The 16,419-nt window shown below is 55.3% G+C and overlaps 2 protein-coding genes across 19 annotated transcripts in view; both read left to right on the top strand.

Annotated features, from left to right (window-relative positions):
• The window catches only part of UNC13A (unc-13 homolog A), a 37,861-nt gene extending 35,270 nt beyond the window's left edge, over positions 1-2,591 (top strand). For all 18 annotated transcript variants that reach the window (XM_030032979.2, XM_030032987.2, XM_041127975.1 and 15 more), the window contains 3 exons: positions 139-231; positions 309-468; positions 768-2,591. In XM_030032979.2, the coding sequence (XP_029888839.1) occupies positions 139-231; positions 309-468; positions 768-1,056 (542 nt within the window). In that variant the 3' untranslated portion in view covers positions 1,057-2,591. The remainder of the gene's footprint in view (positions 1-138; positions 232-308; positions 469-767) is intronic.
• A 9,734-nt stretch (positions 2,592-12,325) lies between these two features.
• Positions 12,326-16,010, top strand: LOC121233701 (methyl-CpG-binding domain protein 6-like). The gene is made up of 4 exons (XM_041127824.1): positions 12,326-12,371; positions 13,730-14,125; positions 14,466-15,533; positions 15,598-16,010. Exons 1-4 carry the CDS (start codon positions 12,326-12,328, stop codon positions 16,008-16,010), a joined length of 1,923 nt encoding a protein of 640 aa, XP_040983758.1.
• The last annotated feature ends 409 nt before the right edge of the window (positions 16,011-16,419 follow it).

Below are 16,419 nucleotides of genomic sequence, written 5' to 3'. Positions count from 1 at the left end.
GTTGGGCCAAATCCTACTGCTCACCCCCTCCCGCCCCATGGTGGGTGACCTGCCTCCTCCAGTGGGGTTGGTGGTGGGCAGGGGATGTCAGGGACGCAGGGGGAACAGGCACTTATGTCTCCTCCCTTTGCCACACAGGCTCTGCTGTGGATGACCCTGTCGGGGAGGTGTCCATCCACGTGGAGCTCTTCACCCATCCTGGCACTGGCGAACACAAAGTCACTGTCAAAGGTGGGTTCTGCCGGCTGGGACGTCAGGGTCTGGCAGGTGGCCGTGCCCTGCGAGCCTCACGTGCTCCCTCCTTGCAGTGGTGGCCGCGAACGACCTCAAGTGGCAGACGTCGGGCATCTTCCGGCCCTTCATCGAAGTCAACATCATAGGGCCCCACCTCAGTGACAAGAAGAGGAAATTTGCCACCAAATCCAAGAACAACAGCTGGGCCCCCAAGTACAATGAGAGCTTCCAGTTGTGAGTAGCACCACGGGGCTGGGGATGTGGGGCTGGGCTGGGGGTTGTGTCCCCACAATGTGGGGACCCCCTCTTCCTGGGACCTGCCAGCGAGTTTTCTTGTCCCCTGGGCAATGTTTTAAATGTTTTCTCATTGGTAAAAGCAGGGAATGGGGAAAAGGGGGGAAAACAAAAAAAAAGAAAAGGCTTTTTTAGGGGCAGTGGGGAGGCAGCACCCATATAGGGTGCTGTCGCAGAGCCAGGGGGCCTGGGAGCATGACCCCCTATGTCAACACTGCCTGTCCCTTGCCCCCCCGCAGCACGCTGGGGACGGAGACGGGCCCCGAGTGCTACGAGCTGCAGGTGTGCGTGAAGGATTACTGCTTCGCCCGTGAGGACCGGACAGTGGGCATCGCTGTCCTGCAGCTCCGTGATATCCTGCAGCGACCCGGCTGTGCCTGCTGGCTGCCCCTGGGCCGCCGCATCCACATGGATGACACTGGCCTCACCGTCCTCCGCATCCTCTCCCAACGCAACAATGACGAGGTGGCCAAGGAGTTCGTCAAGCTCAAGTCGGACACACGCTCGGCCGAGGAGGGCAGCAGTTAAACCCCTTCCACTCCCCAGCCCTCTCCCCCCACTCCTGGCCCCTTTTCTACAGCATCCTCCAGCCATGTATAAGCCATAAGAGCGGCCACAAGAGGAGTCTTCTTCCCGGCCCTGGTGTGGGTGTGGGGGGGACATGGCTGCATGGACAGAACCCCCCATCCCTCCCTTGGCCAGACTGGCTGGGTGACAGTGGTGCAGAGCATGGCCATGCCCCCATCCTACCCCGATGGGAAGGTGCTGGGACTGGTGGGGCTGCGGGGAAGGGCTGGACCCCAGACTGGGCAATGGGACAGATCTACTTCTTCCCAGCCTGTCTGAGATGGAGGAACCCTAATGGCCCATCCCTGACCCTACCCTGTCCTACCCAGCCCCAAACCTCATCCAGCGATGCAAGGAAAGGGCTGGGGGTGTTGTCTCGTCCCACCTGGGGGTGTTGGTGAGTGGCTGGCACAGCACGATGGCCCCTTGTCTCCATCCCTCGAGCAATGTCCGGCGCCCTGAGGGACAGGGAGGCTCCCACCCGCTGAGCACCCTGTACATATGTAAATAGCTGTACATACACGGGGCAGCCGGACAACACGGCTGTGTCCTGCACCTGGAAGGGCTATTGGGGCTGTTGGGTCAGCGGGCGCAGCCCCTGCATGCCCTGCACAGTGTCCCGTCCCTGGCTGGCAGCAGCATCACCGGGGCCGGGAGCGGCAGGGAGCAGCCCCCGGCCCGTATCCTGTCTTCCCTGCCTTGCCGCCACTGTGGGCTGCCCCACTGTCACCCCCAGGGTGCCAGGGCCTGGGGGTGAGGGCTGGGGGAGCTGGAGCAGAGGGACCTGTTTCCCTTTGCTCTGGCCAGTGGGGACCAGCCATCCCTGTGCAGCGCAGCAGCGCCCATGAGACCTCCTTGGCGCAAGCAAGACCCTTCTCACTCCCAAACCAGAGGACCCCTCCCCCCCCCCAATTTCCCATTAACTACCATTTCTGCGTGATCAGTGGTGTGCGTGTCTTGTGCGAGTGCCCGGGAGGCCAGGGTGAGTGGTGTCGGGGATGGCCACCCCAGCTGGCCAGCTTGCCCTAAGTACCAGGGAAGACAGAGGCCTGATGACCCTACAAGTCAATATAGCTCTCTCAGCCCCATCCCAAAACAGGGTACCCCAACTGGCCCCCATGGTCCTTTTTCTATAGGGTTTGCCTGGGACCAAAGGGTTTAGCTTTCCTCTCTCGTTTCTGTTCAATGTTTACACCCCTTTTCTAACCGCTGCTCCCGCACGGCCAGGCTGGGGCTCAGCCCTGCACCCTACAACCGTGGTGCCCCTGGTCCCGTGCCCCTCCCCAAACTGTCCTGTTCGGCATGTGATTGAACCGACCAATTCTGCTCCTGTAGCACATGTGTCACTGATGCCTGTGTGTCTGTACCACCCCGCGTGGCACTGCCGGCGGCGGCTACCATGGATGCATGACAGTGAGATGTTTTGCACTATTTTGAATTTTTTGGGCTCTGTAAAAATATTTTATTATAACTGACATTAAAAAGCACACCCTTCACTGCAGCTACTGTGGGGGTGTGGGAGGGCAGGCACCCAGGGGCTCTTCATCCCCACTCCCACCCCAATGCAGCACTTGCACCTTTAAGGTTAACACCAAATAAATAGTCCAGGGACGCCACAGCAACTCTGTTGGCGCTCAGCCTCCCTGAGGGCTGCTCTTCGGTGCACCCACCCTTTGCAAAGCCAAGAGCTTCAGGACAGGGGTTAATGGAACTGGGACAGACCTGTCGTGAGAAGTGTCACTCTATTCTCAACCATTGACTGCAAACTCCCAGGCACAGGAGTGACTAGCGACTGCTAACACGGCCTCACGAAGGGCAAACCGTGCCTCACTGATCTAGTGGCCTTCCACAATGGAGCGACTGCATCAGTGGGGAAGGGAAGAGCTATGGATATCGTCTACCTAGACTTCCATAAGGCTTTTGACACAGTCACCCAAAACCTTCTTGCCACTAAACTGGAGTGATATGGATTTGATGAATGCGGGGCCCTGTCGCCCTCCAGAGAGCCCCGGGGCTGTTGCTGGGCTTTGCTAGAATCACAGAATGGTTTGGATTGGAAGAGACCCTTAAAGATCATTGAGTCCAACTCTATCCGGCTACTGGGAGCTCTTGCCTTTTCCCAGTGATCCCTGGGAGCCCTTCTCGAGGCTTTCTGGATTAATGCAGCGCCCTCCCTAGATTTAATCATCAATACTGGGGCTCCTGTGCCCATGTAAAAAGAGAGAGAATATCTATCATTCACCACTAATGGTATACAAAGGCTATCACAAATATTTATTCCAAAAAGTTTGGCCACTTGGGATGGGTCATGGGAGCTCACTGGCCTGGGGGTTGGGAGTTCCTCCATTACCTTCCCGATAGTGGGGCTGGAGAAGCAGGCAGGACAATTTTACCTAGCACCTTCCCAACATCCAGGCTGTTGGTGCAATCCCTTTCACGGTTATCCCATAGTTTCTGTAAGGTGGGTGTGGGGAGCCTGTTGAAGTGGCCTGTCATAAATCCTGTTTCTTCCAGGAGGCCCCATAAACATCTCTGTTCTGGGTCTCACTCCTGTCAGTCAGGGGGTTCTTTTATGTCAAATTGATTGGTTTTAATGAGGTTTTGAATATTTTGTCCCTTACTCTTATGCCTGGTCAGGGCCCCACTGCCCTCCAGAGAGCCCTGGACCCTTAGCCAGGCCTTGCCAGGACCCACAGGGGCCCTACTTCCATAAAGACTGCCCCAGGGCTTTTCCCAGTCTTTTCCAGGGCCTGGGCAGAGCTCTGCTGCCCTCAGGAGAGCCTGAGGGACTTCACTTGGCTTTGATGAGACCCGCAAGGAGCCCTGCTTCTCTCCAGAGTGCCCCGGGGCTTTTGCTGGGGTATTGGGTTTATGTGGAAAGGTTTTGGTACCTGGGGGAGCTGCAGGGGTGGCTTCTGTGAGACGTCGGAAACTACCCCCCATGTCAGACGGAGCCGGTTCCAGCCAGCTCCAAGATGGACCGGCCGCTGGCCAAAGCTGAGCCGATCTGCGACGGTGGTAGCGCCTCTGGGAGAACAGATTTAAGAAGGGGGGGAAAACCGCTGCGTAACAGCAACCGGGAGAGAGTAATGAGAATACGCGAGAGAAACAACTCTACAGGCACCGAGGTCAGTGAAGAGGGAGGGGGAGGAGGTGCTTCAGGTGCCGGAGCAGAGATTCCCCTGCAGCCCGTGATGAAGACTATGGTGAAGTCCATGGTGAAGCAGGTTGTCCCCCTGCAGCCCATGGAGGTCCAGGGTGGAGCAGATGTCCACCCTGCAGCCTGTGCAGGACCCCATGCTAGGGCAGGTGGATGTGCCCTAAGGAAGTTGTGACCCTGTGGAGAGCCTGTGCTGGAGCAGGCTCCTGGCAGGACCTGTGGTCCCACGGAGAGGAGCCCAGGATGGAGCAGGTTTTCTGGCAGGACCTGAGGCCCCGTGGGGGACCCACACTGGAGCAGTCCATTCATGAAAGACTGCAACTTGTGGAAAGGACCCACGCTGGAGCAGTTTGTGAAGAACTGCAGCCCGTGGGGAAGGACCCACGCTGGAGAGGTTTGTGAAGGACTGTCTCCCATGGGAGGAACCCCACGCTGGAGCAGTTTGTGAAGAACTGCAGCCCGTGGGGAAGGACCCACGCTGGAGAGGTTTGTGAAGGACTGTCTCCCATGGGAGGAACCCCATGCTGGAGCAGGGGAAGAGCGTGAGGAGGAAGGAGCAGCAGAGACAACTTGTGATGAACTGACTGCAACCCCTGTTCCCCGTCCCCCTGTGCCACTCGGGGGAGGAGGTAGAGAAGTCAGGAGTGAAGTTGAGCCTGGGAAGAAGGGAGGGGGCGGGGGGGGGGGGAAGGTGTTTTAAGATTTGTTTTTTTTTCTCATTACACTACTCTGATTTGATTAGCAATAAATTAAACTAATTTCCCCACGTCCAGTCTGTTTTGCCTGTGACAGTAATTGCTGAGTGATCTCCCTGTAAGTATCTTGACCCGTGAGCCTTTTGTTGTATTTTCTTCCCCTGTCCAGCTGAGGAGGGGGAGTGATATAGAGTGGCTTGGTGGGGACCTGGCAACCAGCCTAGGTCAACGCACCGCAGCTAGGCTTTGCTGGGGCCCAGGCTGAGCCCTGATGCCCAACAGAGAGTCCTGGGGCTTCCACTGGGCTTTGCCAGGGTCTAGGCAGGGCCCTGCTCCTCTTCAAAGTGTCCTGGGGCTTTCGCCAGGCTTTGCTGGGTCCTGGTTGGCCCTCTGATGACCTACAGAGAGCACGGGGGCTTTCACCAGGTTTTGCCACGGCCTCGACAGTGTTCTGCTGCCATCCAGATTGCCCCGAGGCCTTCAGTGAGCCTTGCTGGAAGCCTCAAGGGGGCCCGGTGCCCCCAAGAGTGCCCCAGGGGCTTTATCGGGTGACATAAGCAGCCCTGCCTAGCTACAGAATTCCCCAGGTCCTTTTTTCCAGGCTTGCAGTTGCTAGGGCGATGTCCTGCTGCCTTCCAGAGAGACCCCTGGGGCTGACGCTGGGCTTTGCTAGGGCCTGGTCAGGGCCCTGCCGCTCTCCAGGGAGCCCTGGGGCGTTTGCCAGACCTTTCCGATGCCTGGGAGATGCCCTGCTTCCCCCCAGGAAGGTACCCCCTTGGTGCAAGGACAGGGTTAGTGAGGAGATTGAAGTAGACAGACGCCTGTAATCTTGAGAGCAGACAACAGACGACCCTTTATTGCTAAAACACACACATACTTATAGTCACATATTCTGCAAAGTCACTGTACACGTGCACAAGCATAAAATATGATTGGTTATATCAACACTGTACACGCGCACAAACATAAGATATAATTGGTTATACTAACTCTGTACATGTGCATAAACATAAGACATAATTGGTTATACCAATAAAAACATGTGAAACTTGTCTCAGTCTAATTGGTCAAGATAAACTGCCAAATTGAGGTTCTTTGTGCCAAGTTCCCTTTATCGTGGAATGCGCACCTGTGTTCTTCTAATTGATATCTTTCTTATTTTTGTCTTCTTGTTTATTCTGTTCAAGGCCTTCTAAAGGCGTCTGGAATGCTCTTGCGACCGTTAGCTAAATATGTTCCCACAGGTTAGGATACAGGTACTGGGGGGCAATGCTGGTGTCATTTTGGTGTTTATTTTTGGTAGGTGGATTATAACTGGGCAGGGAGAAGAGTATATACCGTGTTCGCTGCTGTTTGGCCAGTCAGAGCATGTCATGCCATGGGGGTGAGGAGGAACAGCTTCTGGGGGTCGTTGGCAGCTTTCTGGGTGCCGGCAGCACTGCCTGGACAGCCCGGATACAAGGAGGTCTGTCCGGGCTGGCTCCGTTAGGGCAGGAGAGATGCTGCGGGCAGCCCCCACCGGTGCTGCAAGGTGCCTGGAGGCCATGTGGCCCAACGAACGAAGTGCCAGAGCCGAGTTTTGGGAGCGGAGGCTGTGAGGGGTCAGTGTGTGCAAGCTGCCCACCCGGCTATGCCTGGAGGTCCCTGCCGCTGTGTGCTGGGGGCGAGCTCCGCTCCGGAGTGGTTTGAGCGCAGCAGTTATGCCTAAAACAAACACTGTGGGTCACTGTGCTGGTTTTGGCTGGGCTGAGTTAATTTTCTTGACAGTAGCTATGTTTTGCATTTGCGCTGGAAACAGTGTTGATAATACAGGGATGTCTGAGTTATTGCTGAGCAGTGCTTAGACAGCGTCAAGGCCTTTTCTGCTCCTCATACCGCTCCACCAGCGAGTAGGCTGGGGGTGAACAAGACACTGGGAGGGAACACAGCCAGCACAGCTGACCCCAACTGACCAAAGGGATATTCCATGCCATATGTCGTCATGCTCAGCAATAAAACTAGGGGGAAGGTTGGCGGGGTGCCACTGCTCGGGGACTGGCTGGGCATCAGTCAGTTGGTGGTGAGCAATTATTTTCATTTACATCTCTTGTCTTTCTTGGGTTTTATCTCTCTCTCTTTGTTATTTTCCTTTTAATTACATTTTATTGTTATTATTATTTTATTTCGATTATTAAACTGTTTTTATCTCAGCCCATGAGTTTTCTTACTTTTACCCTTCTGATCCTCTTCCCCCATCCCGCTGAGGGGGAGTGAGCGAGCAGCTGTGTGGTGCTCAGTTGCCGGCTGGGGTTAAACCACGACAATGACATCCGTGGGGTCACGGAGCTCATGACAGGGAGCAGTGTTGTTTGTTCACCTCCATTTTTGCTGAAGGCCTGTGATATAGCCTTCGCCAAACATGAACTTCAGTTTCTGGGAGTGTTTGTCATGCTGCAGTGCTTTGCCCCAGTCTCAAGTCTTCAGTCAGTCTGGGAAACCCTCAGCTGAACAGTCCCAAAGCAGTGAGGGTCTGAGCGTGTTCTGGTTTGGCTTGGTGTAACTTGTACGTCAGTATGCATCTGCCTTTGCTCATTGCCTGTGTCTTTCTCTTTGAAGGGATGATCTTTGGGAGGTTCTGCAGCATGGACCTCCTCCCTCCATCAACCTGTTGCAGCGCACCTGCGTTTAATGCCTGCTGTTCAACATTATTTCCTCTCAGAGCTGCAATCGGAACCTTCATCTGGAGGAGAGATGTTTACCTCGTGATGTCATTAAGAAAAGCCAAGAGCAGAACAAAGAACTAGGCCTGATGGTGGACTTGACATCCAGAACTCACTACTATGGTCCAGAGATCAGTCCTGGTCTTGCTGTCAGGGAAGCGAAGCTCTGTGACGTTCATGTTCCCCTACCTGGGGAACACTGGTGGGGCCATGCCAGGGGTCCGTCCCAGGTGTGGGGAAGCATCATGAGGCAGCGGGTGGGCGTCCTTCCCTTCAGCGTCTGCCAGTGCGAGGGGTATGCCAGCAGTTAGCAAGAGCTGCAGGGACCCTTCCCTTGCACCCCAGACCAGCCAGGCTCTGGGAGCATCCCCGACAGATGCTCAGAGCCTGAAGGAGGCTGAGGAAGAGGTGTCGGAGGGACCCGGAGCTCTGCAACGCTTGGACATGAGCTTGACAGGAGCTCCTGGGGCTCAGGGTCTGCCACTGCACCCAGTAGACCCCCTGGCCTACAGCTTGAGTGCTGTGATGTGGGGATGTGGGAGGGACAGGTCTCCTCTGACCCCACAGAGCTGCAGAGGGAGAAGGAGAAAACATTGGGGGGCCAAGGAGGAGCCCTCTCCCCTCCTTGCGTGCTCGCACCCTGGGCAGCTCGCTCACGCCGTGCCTGCGGCTTACATAAGCCAGTTGTGGATGGGGTAGAAGTTCTTGGTGAGCCTGACGGCGAAGATGATGTTGGGGACAAGGAAGAAGGTGCAGCACCCTTGGCTGAAGCAGAGGGTGTTCTGTGAGGAGAGAGCACATGGGTCACTGCTCGACTGTGCGGGGAGAGGCAGCCCCCAGGATCTGGAGGAGTTTGGGGAGCCTTGTGGTAGCTGGTCGCCATGGTGTGGGGTGTCGGGGCTGCTGTTGGCCCTGGCTGCCCCAGATTTATGCTGATGTGCCCTACCAAGTGCAGGTCCTGTGCAAAGTACCGCAGCTCCTTCCTCCTGAAGCAGCCGATCTCCTGGACAGAGAGAAGGCAGCAAGGAGGGCAGGTGCCGTGCTTCCCAGACTGGCTCCAGCCCTGCTCCAGCCAGCTCTGGGCTAATGTTGGGCTTGGAAATGAGGGCTGGAGGCTTCAGGTGCCCCCTGCCCTCCTGCAGCACCCCTTTCCCGCTCTTTCTTTCTGTCCTTGGGGAATTTTGTCCCCCTCCGATGGCTAATCCAGCCCTGGATCACCTGCCGGAGGATCTGCTGGGCTTGCACAGGCAGCCAGTCCTCCACTGAGGCTGTGGTGGCCGGTGTCTTCTTCACCCGTTCCTGGGGAAGCACAGGAAGGGCAGAGCATCCTTAGAGCACCGAGCAGCAGAACGAGTACCCTGGGGGTGCCAGGAGCAAGGCGTGCAGTGGTGTGCAGCACTTGCCGAGATTTGAATTGGGTCTGATTGCCAGAGGGCAGGGAAAAAGGGCAGAAACCTCCTCGCAGGAGCGAGTGAGATTAAACGCTGTGGGACGGCTCTGCCGGGGACTCTGAAATACTGTGAGCACTGCAGGGGGATTTCTGATTTGCAGCAGCAATTCTAATCACTAAAGGAGACCGATGCTCCCCAGATGGCTTTCCATCACCCTGTCACTGGCTTTTTGGGGCGCTGTCTGGTGGGACCTATAAGGTATGTCATGAAAATTCCCTTCTCTAACTATTATATGAACCAGTCTTTAAAGTGTATTAACTTTTTTCAGAGAGAGATAATGAGTTCACATTATACACTGTAATAACATGATGAGGTAGTGGAATTTTCCTGGAGACTTTGGTATTGGTCATGCTTAAGTAAAACAAACTAAAGGACAGTCTGGCCCTGGAGATAAGGACTTTGCTTTGTGAAAGCTTAGAGTTGTCCATGAAGGAGAAAGGGTACTCCAGGACAACCAAGACAACACCAGCATCGCAGCCCCTCTGACACATATTTGAAACCCTCCCGATATCATCTGGCATCATAGACAAGTGACTCTAGCAAGACTGACTCCAGGGACATCTGGATCAATAGACAAGCAGCAAGAATGCTGCAGAAACATCATTGCTTTGCAAAGTTTTACTATGATCAGTAATCTGTGGCGTGTGTTTTAGTGATAAGTCAAATCATATTGTACCTGAATGTTTGAAGGGTATGAGAATCCTGTGTAAAACCACATTTGGAGTGCCCCAAGTTGGCTAGGACACCTCATGCGCACAAATAAATATCTACCCTTTTAATTCTATACTTTGCGTTCTAGCCTTTCTCCTCGGTTGACACGGGCCACTTGCAAATTTTTGGGACAGTTTGGTGACTCAGATGGGACACAGCCAGCTCACCTGACCCAGCATCTCACTGCCACCCAGACCCCGATGATCTGCACTGCCGGCTTGTGGGTGACTTCACCTCAAGATACTCGGGCACGGGGTAGTGAAATGTGGATCTTGTTTGTCGGTAAGGAAATGATTTTTTTATTATAATGGGAGGCAGATAAAGTATAGTGAAGAGGTCCCTGGTAGATGAATTGTTGCTACACTGGAAGTTTACTGATGGGATGGCTGGGTCATCAAAAACCTGAGCCCTGTTTCAGGAAATTTGGCCAGAAGTGACCACCTTTGGTGATGCGTACCAAACGTGGCCACAGTCTGGTTCTTTTGATGATATTAAGCCGAGCCATTTATGCCAGCAATTGGAGCATTGTTTCCCATTCACAAATGCACTATTGGTATATCTGGGATAATTACTGGACCACGGGTAGATCAAGTATCAAAAAAAAAAAAATAAAAAAAAAAATTCCCTTCCTGAGCAGAGAGTAAGCAAAGATCTCTGAACAAATGGGAAAAATAAGAGTTCTTTACACTCCAGAATTTGTAAGTATCAGAGTGAAGCTTCCCATTCAGGTCAGAAATTGAGTAATATCTCTGTCCAGATGGGAAAATCAGGGACGTTGCACATTCAGCTCCACCTGCCCATCCTGATGCTCTTTTTTCTGCTTTTACTCTGGTTTCTGCTCCAGCTATGGCTACGACTTCTTGTTTGCAAGCACCTCTCTGACAAGAAATTATAGGACTGGGACTGGAACCTTGCCAGCTTTTTGTGGGAACGGTCCGTGTGCCATTTCCTCCCACTGATTTGGCTTCTGAGCAACAACAAGTGCCCAGACTGTGGGATGAAAAAAAAATAAAAAATTGGAGATATCATTACAGTCTCCTTGCTGATGCCATAGCAGATGCACACACCATTGCAGATGAAGATGCCATAGCAGATGCAGATATCATTGCAGAGACCATTCCAGATCACACTGCAGATGCAGATGAAATTTCAGGTGGAACTACAGATGGAGATGCCATTGAAGATGTTGATGCCACCACAGATGACATTATAAATGAAGACACCTTTGAAGATGCTGATGTCATTGCAGATACAGATGCCAGGGAAGATACCGTTGGAGATGCAATTGCAGCATCAGACACCATTGCAGAAGCAGATATAGAGGCCCTTGAAGATGCAGATGCCCATGCAAATGCAGAAATAGTTGCAAATGACATTGCACATGCAGACAGCGTTGCAGATGCAGATACCACACAAATGCCGTTGCAGTTGTAGGACCTGCTCAGATACCATTGAAGGTGCCATTGGAGATACCACAGCAAATGCCATTGAATATATCACACCAGATGCAGATACCACTGCAGAAAGCATTGCAGATGGAGATACCATTATAGATATCACTGCAGACGCAGATGCCATTGTAGGAGCAATTCCAGAAGTTAATAGCAATGCGGCCACCATTACAGATTCCATTTAAGGTGCAGATACCATAGCAGGTGCAGATATCATAGCAGATGTAGATGCTGTCACTGATGGCATTGCAGAATGAATTAGCATTGTAGACACCATTGCAGATCGCACTGCAGAGGAACAATCCGTTCCTCATAACATCACAGATGCAGATACCAAAGCAAATACCATCGCAGATGCAGGTGTCGTTCCGAATGGAACTATAGCTGCAGATGCAGATACTGTTGGAGATGGCATTGCAGATGCAGAGAAAGTAGAACAACAACATTTGGCTGGAGATAGATACCACTGAAGATACACCTTTGCAGATGCCAGTGCAGATGCATGTACAATTTCAGACACAAATGCAGATGCCATTCCAGCTGCAGATACCATTGCAGATGCAGATACCATAGCAGATGCACATATTGCAGATGATACTACAGAAAGAGTTCACGGTGCGGGCACCATTGCAGATACATTATCCATGCAGGTACAGTTACAGGTACCGATACCATTAGAGACACAGATACTGGCACTATCAGAAATACAGGTACTGGTTCCATCACCCATATCAACATAATTACAGACACAGACTCATACTGAATTGCAAATACAGTTGCAGATGCAGGCAAAAAATAGATAAAATTCCACATACAGACACAATTACACATGCAATTTAGGATACAAGTACAGTCACAGATACAAGGATGCATTCAATTGCACAAGCAGCAGCAGATAAAGCAAGCAACACCATTACTGGCTGAGGTACCATGACAGACAGAGGAACCATTACACATAAAGGCACTGATACAAATACAGCTACCATTACACACAGATGTACTGTTACAGGTAGAGGTACGGATAAATACACAGATAACTACACAGACAGTCACTGACTGGGATATGGATGAGGATACGGAGATGGATACAAATACAACGACAGACACAGGTACAATTCCAGAGATGGGCACAATTACACATAGAGATACAGGCAGAGAAAGAACTATAGATACGGACACTGAAACACATTCAGTACAATTGGTGATACAGATAGAGTTGGAGGTACAGATACCATTACACATATAGGTTCCACTATACATACAGGTTCCATTACACACACCTATAAACACATGTAATGTGCCACTGAAGATACCACTGTACATGTAGATACCACTCCAGATATCAGTGCAGATGCAGATACCATTGCAGAATGAAATACCTTTGCAGATGCACAATTAGTTCCTCAGAACATTGCAGATGTAGAACCCAATGCTAATAGCATTGCAGATGCAGATGCCATTGCAGATTGAGATACCACAGCAGATGCTCATTCCATTACAGATGCCAAAACAGCTGCAGATACCTTTGAAGAAGTCAATTCAATTGCAGATACAGGTACCATTGCAGATACCATTGCAGATGCCATTCCAGGTGCAAACACCGATAGAGACAGCATTGCAGGTGAACGTACTATTGAAGATGGAGATACCATTGGAGATACCACTACAGATGCCATTCCAGTTGCAGGCATCCTTGCAGATGTCATTGCAGATGCAGATACCATTGCTGATACCACTGCAGATGAAGATACCGTTGCAGATACCACTTTACACTCAAATACCATTGCATGCACCACATTGCAGATGCTATTGCATTTCACATACCTGCGCAGATACCATTGCAGATGCAGATACTTTTGCAGCTGCTATTCCAGGTGCAGATATGATTGCCAGCAACAGCTTTCAGTCCTGGCACCTTCTGTGTGTGAGAAGTCACTGGACATTTTCAATTTTGGAGCTGGCCTCTGGCTAGAGTGAGAGAGAGTGAGGGTACTGTTAGGTGGCTAGCAAACACAGAGCTCCGTGCTTGCTCTATAAGCTAATCTTATCATTTGCCAAAGATCAGCAAGAAAAGGGACAGCCGCCAGACAAGGCATTTAGACTTGTGCCCGGCATCACTCCGTCCCAGGCACAGAATTGGACACTTGGACTGGTTCAATTTCAAGCCATTAACCATTGTCCAATGCTCCACACTATCCAGATCCCTCTGCAAGGCCTCTTGTAACTCAAGAGGGTCAACAGCACCTCCCAGTTTGGTATTGTCAGCAAACTTCCTAATGGGGAATTCACCTCCTGCATCCAGATCATGGATCAAAATATTAAACAGCCCTAGGATTGAGCCCTGAGGAACACTGCTGGTGACCAGACACCAGCCACTACACCCCTTGGCGTCCTGCCATCCAGCTGGTTCTTCACCCAGCATCCCATCAACTCACTCATCTCACAGTTGGACAACTTGTCCATAAAGAAGCTCCTGGGGGTGGGGCGGAACACGGGGAGCCCCCGCATTCCTTCCTGGGAGACGCCAAAGAGTCCTTAGCAGCCAACAGCCAGAAGGGACCATGGCGCGGCCACCACGGCAGCTCCCACCGCGTGGGCCCTGGGGCCCCCCGGCGCCCCAGCGTTTTCAGGCTTTTGTGCTCCCCGAAACCTTCTACCCTCGAGGTAGGGACCGGCCCCAAGCCCCGCAGCCCAGGGACGCTCTCGGGGGCAAGAGCGGAGCTCACCGCCGGCCATCGCTCCTCTCTCTCTCTCTTAGGCTCAGCCAACCTGGGCCATCTGCCCGGGCAGGAGCAGCCCTTCCCCGCAGCCTGGGCACCCCTGCCAGGGGGGGCACCCCAGGCCCCCCAGGCACCACCAGCAGGTATGGCACCCCAGGCCGCTCTGGCACCTTCGGCATCCCCGTCACACCCGTCCCCCCGGCCCTTTTCGCCTGGGTGACGCGTGCCCACTCAAGGCGATCTGCAGAGCGCTTCCCCAAGAGCTGGGGCCACCTCTCCCGTTTCACCTCCCAGAAGGGAGGCTCCTCCCCGACGTGCAACCCCGTCCCACCGGCACAGCAGCTCACCCCGTGAGGATCCCCCCGCACGCCAGCTCCCCACGCACCTGGCGCACAGCTGGGGGATGTCGGCCGTGGGGGACGGCTCGGCGGGTGCCCCTGGAGAGCCCCCCCGGCCCAGCACGGCTCCCTCTCACCCACGCAGGTCTGCAGAGGGCTCCGTGCGGCTGCCTCTTCGACCCCCGGGTCTACCACATCCAGTGGACGGTCACCAACCTGCCTCCACCGGCCAGCGCCACGCTCGGCCAAGGCGCCGCTTCTCTGCCGGGGGCTGCCCTGTGGGGGCCCTGGGGCTGCGGGGCCCCCCTGGCCTGGGCAGCCCCGGGGACCCCCCAGGGCCAGCCGCAATACCTTGCCCCCTACGAATATCAGGCAAGAGCGGTGGCCCCAGCCCCTACGGGGCTGCCGATGTCCATCCCCGCCTACCAGCACATCGAGGGGCAGTTGCTGAAGATCGACACCCCCGGCATGGCCACCCCTGCAGGGGCACCCCCGGGCAGCGGCGTCCCCCCGGGCAGCAACATCCCCCCCGGCCCCTCCGCTGCCCCCCACAGCCAAGCCCTGGGGGACACTGCAGGCGACCTCGAAGTGTCTGAGGAGATGCTTCTGCAGGAGGCCCTCAGACTCTTCGGGTGCTCCCTGGACGCGCTGGGGGACAGCCAGGGTGGCCCCAGCAGCAGCCCCGTGCCCGGCCACCCCGGTGGCACCAGCGGAGAGGGGACAGGGGTGGCCCCAGCCTGCCCAGTGCTGCCGACATCCATCCCCGGCTACCAGCACGTCGAGGGGCAGTGGGAGATCAACACCTCTGGCACGGCCACCCCTGCGGGGGCACCCCTGGGCAGCGACGTCCCCCCGGGCAGCGACGTCCCCCCCAGCCCCTCCGCTGCCCCCCACACCCAAGCCCTGGGGGACACTGCAGGTGACCTTGCTGTGTCCGAGGAGATGCTACTTGAGGAGGCCCTCAGACTCTTTGGGTGCTCCCTGGACACGGTGGGGGCCAGCCAGGGTGGTCCCAGCAGCAGCCCCGTGCCTGGCGACCCTGGGGACACCAGTGGAGAGGGGTGGCCCCAGCCCCCTACAGCGCTGCCGACATCCATCCCCGGCTACGAGGACATCGAGGGGCAGTCGGAGAAGATCAACACCTCCGGCACGGCCACCCCTGCAGGGGCACCCCTGGGCAGCGACATCCCACCGGGCAGCGATGTCCCCTCGGGCAGCGACGTCCCCCCCCAGCCCCTGCGCTGCCCCTCACACCCAAGCCCTGGGGGACATTGCAGGTGACCTTGCAGTGCCTGACGCGGTGCTTCTTGAGGAGGCCCTCAGGCTCCTTGGGTGCTCCCTGGACACGGGGGGGGGCAGCCAGGATGGTGCCAGCAGCAGCCCCGTGGTGCCTGGGGACACCGGTGGCACCGGCGCAGCCACCCCCGACTGGGACTTCAGCCCCTCGTCGCTGCCGGAGGAGTTGCTCACCCTTGACTCCTGCATCCCCGAGCTCAGCGACACCACGCTGAGCCTGGAAATATTCCAGAGCGTCGGGATGGAGCCCCAGGAGCCACGGCAGGATGCGGGGATGGACCTGCCACCATCCCCGTCTGCCGTGGCGGGCGCGACGAGGAAGAGGCAGGCGCAGAGCTCCTCGCCAATGCCACCCAGCAAGCGCAGGGCTCTCGCAGACAACGAGGGGGTGTGAGGGGGGGTCCGACAGGGGTGAGATGGAGATGGGGGGAGTGGGGGGTGGGAGGGGAGGGGGAGTATTGGTTGGGGGGGAGGAGGGGGCAGGAGGGGGGCCGGGTGGGGGGTCGGGAGGGTTTAGAGCAGCTTTGGTGGGACCTTTTCTTTTGTCTTTTCGATTAAAAGCTCTTTCTCCAGAACCGCTCCGTGCCTGTGTGGGACGGGGAGGGAGCGCGGGGGGCACCGGGAAACAGCACCCAAGAGGTGCAAAAGCCCCGCTGAGCCCCACATCCGAGCCGGCGAGCCCCGAGGGGAACCCAGCCACCCCCAGGCCCGAGTCACCACCAGCGGGGCAGGCGATGGTGGGGGGGGGACGGGAACGGGAACGGGAGCGACTGCGCTGTCCCCTTCCCCAGGGGAAGCAGCCC

Source organism: Aquila chrysaetos, chromosome 12 (assembly GCF_900496995.4).
Source record: "Aquila chrysaetos chrysaetos chromosome 12, bAquChr1.4, whole genome shotgun sequence".
In the NCBI taxonomy this organism is placed as follows: domain Eukaryota; kingdom Metazoa; phylum Chordata; class Aves; order Accipitriformes; family Accipitridae; genus Aquila; species Aquila chrysaetos.
The sequence above is the reverse complement of the archived record's forward strand: the minus strand, read 5'-3'. Positions and strand labels throughout refer to the sequence as shown.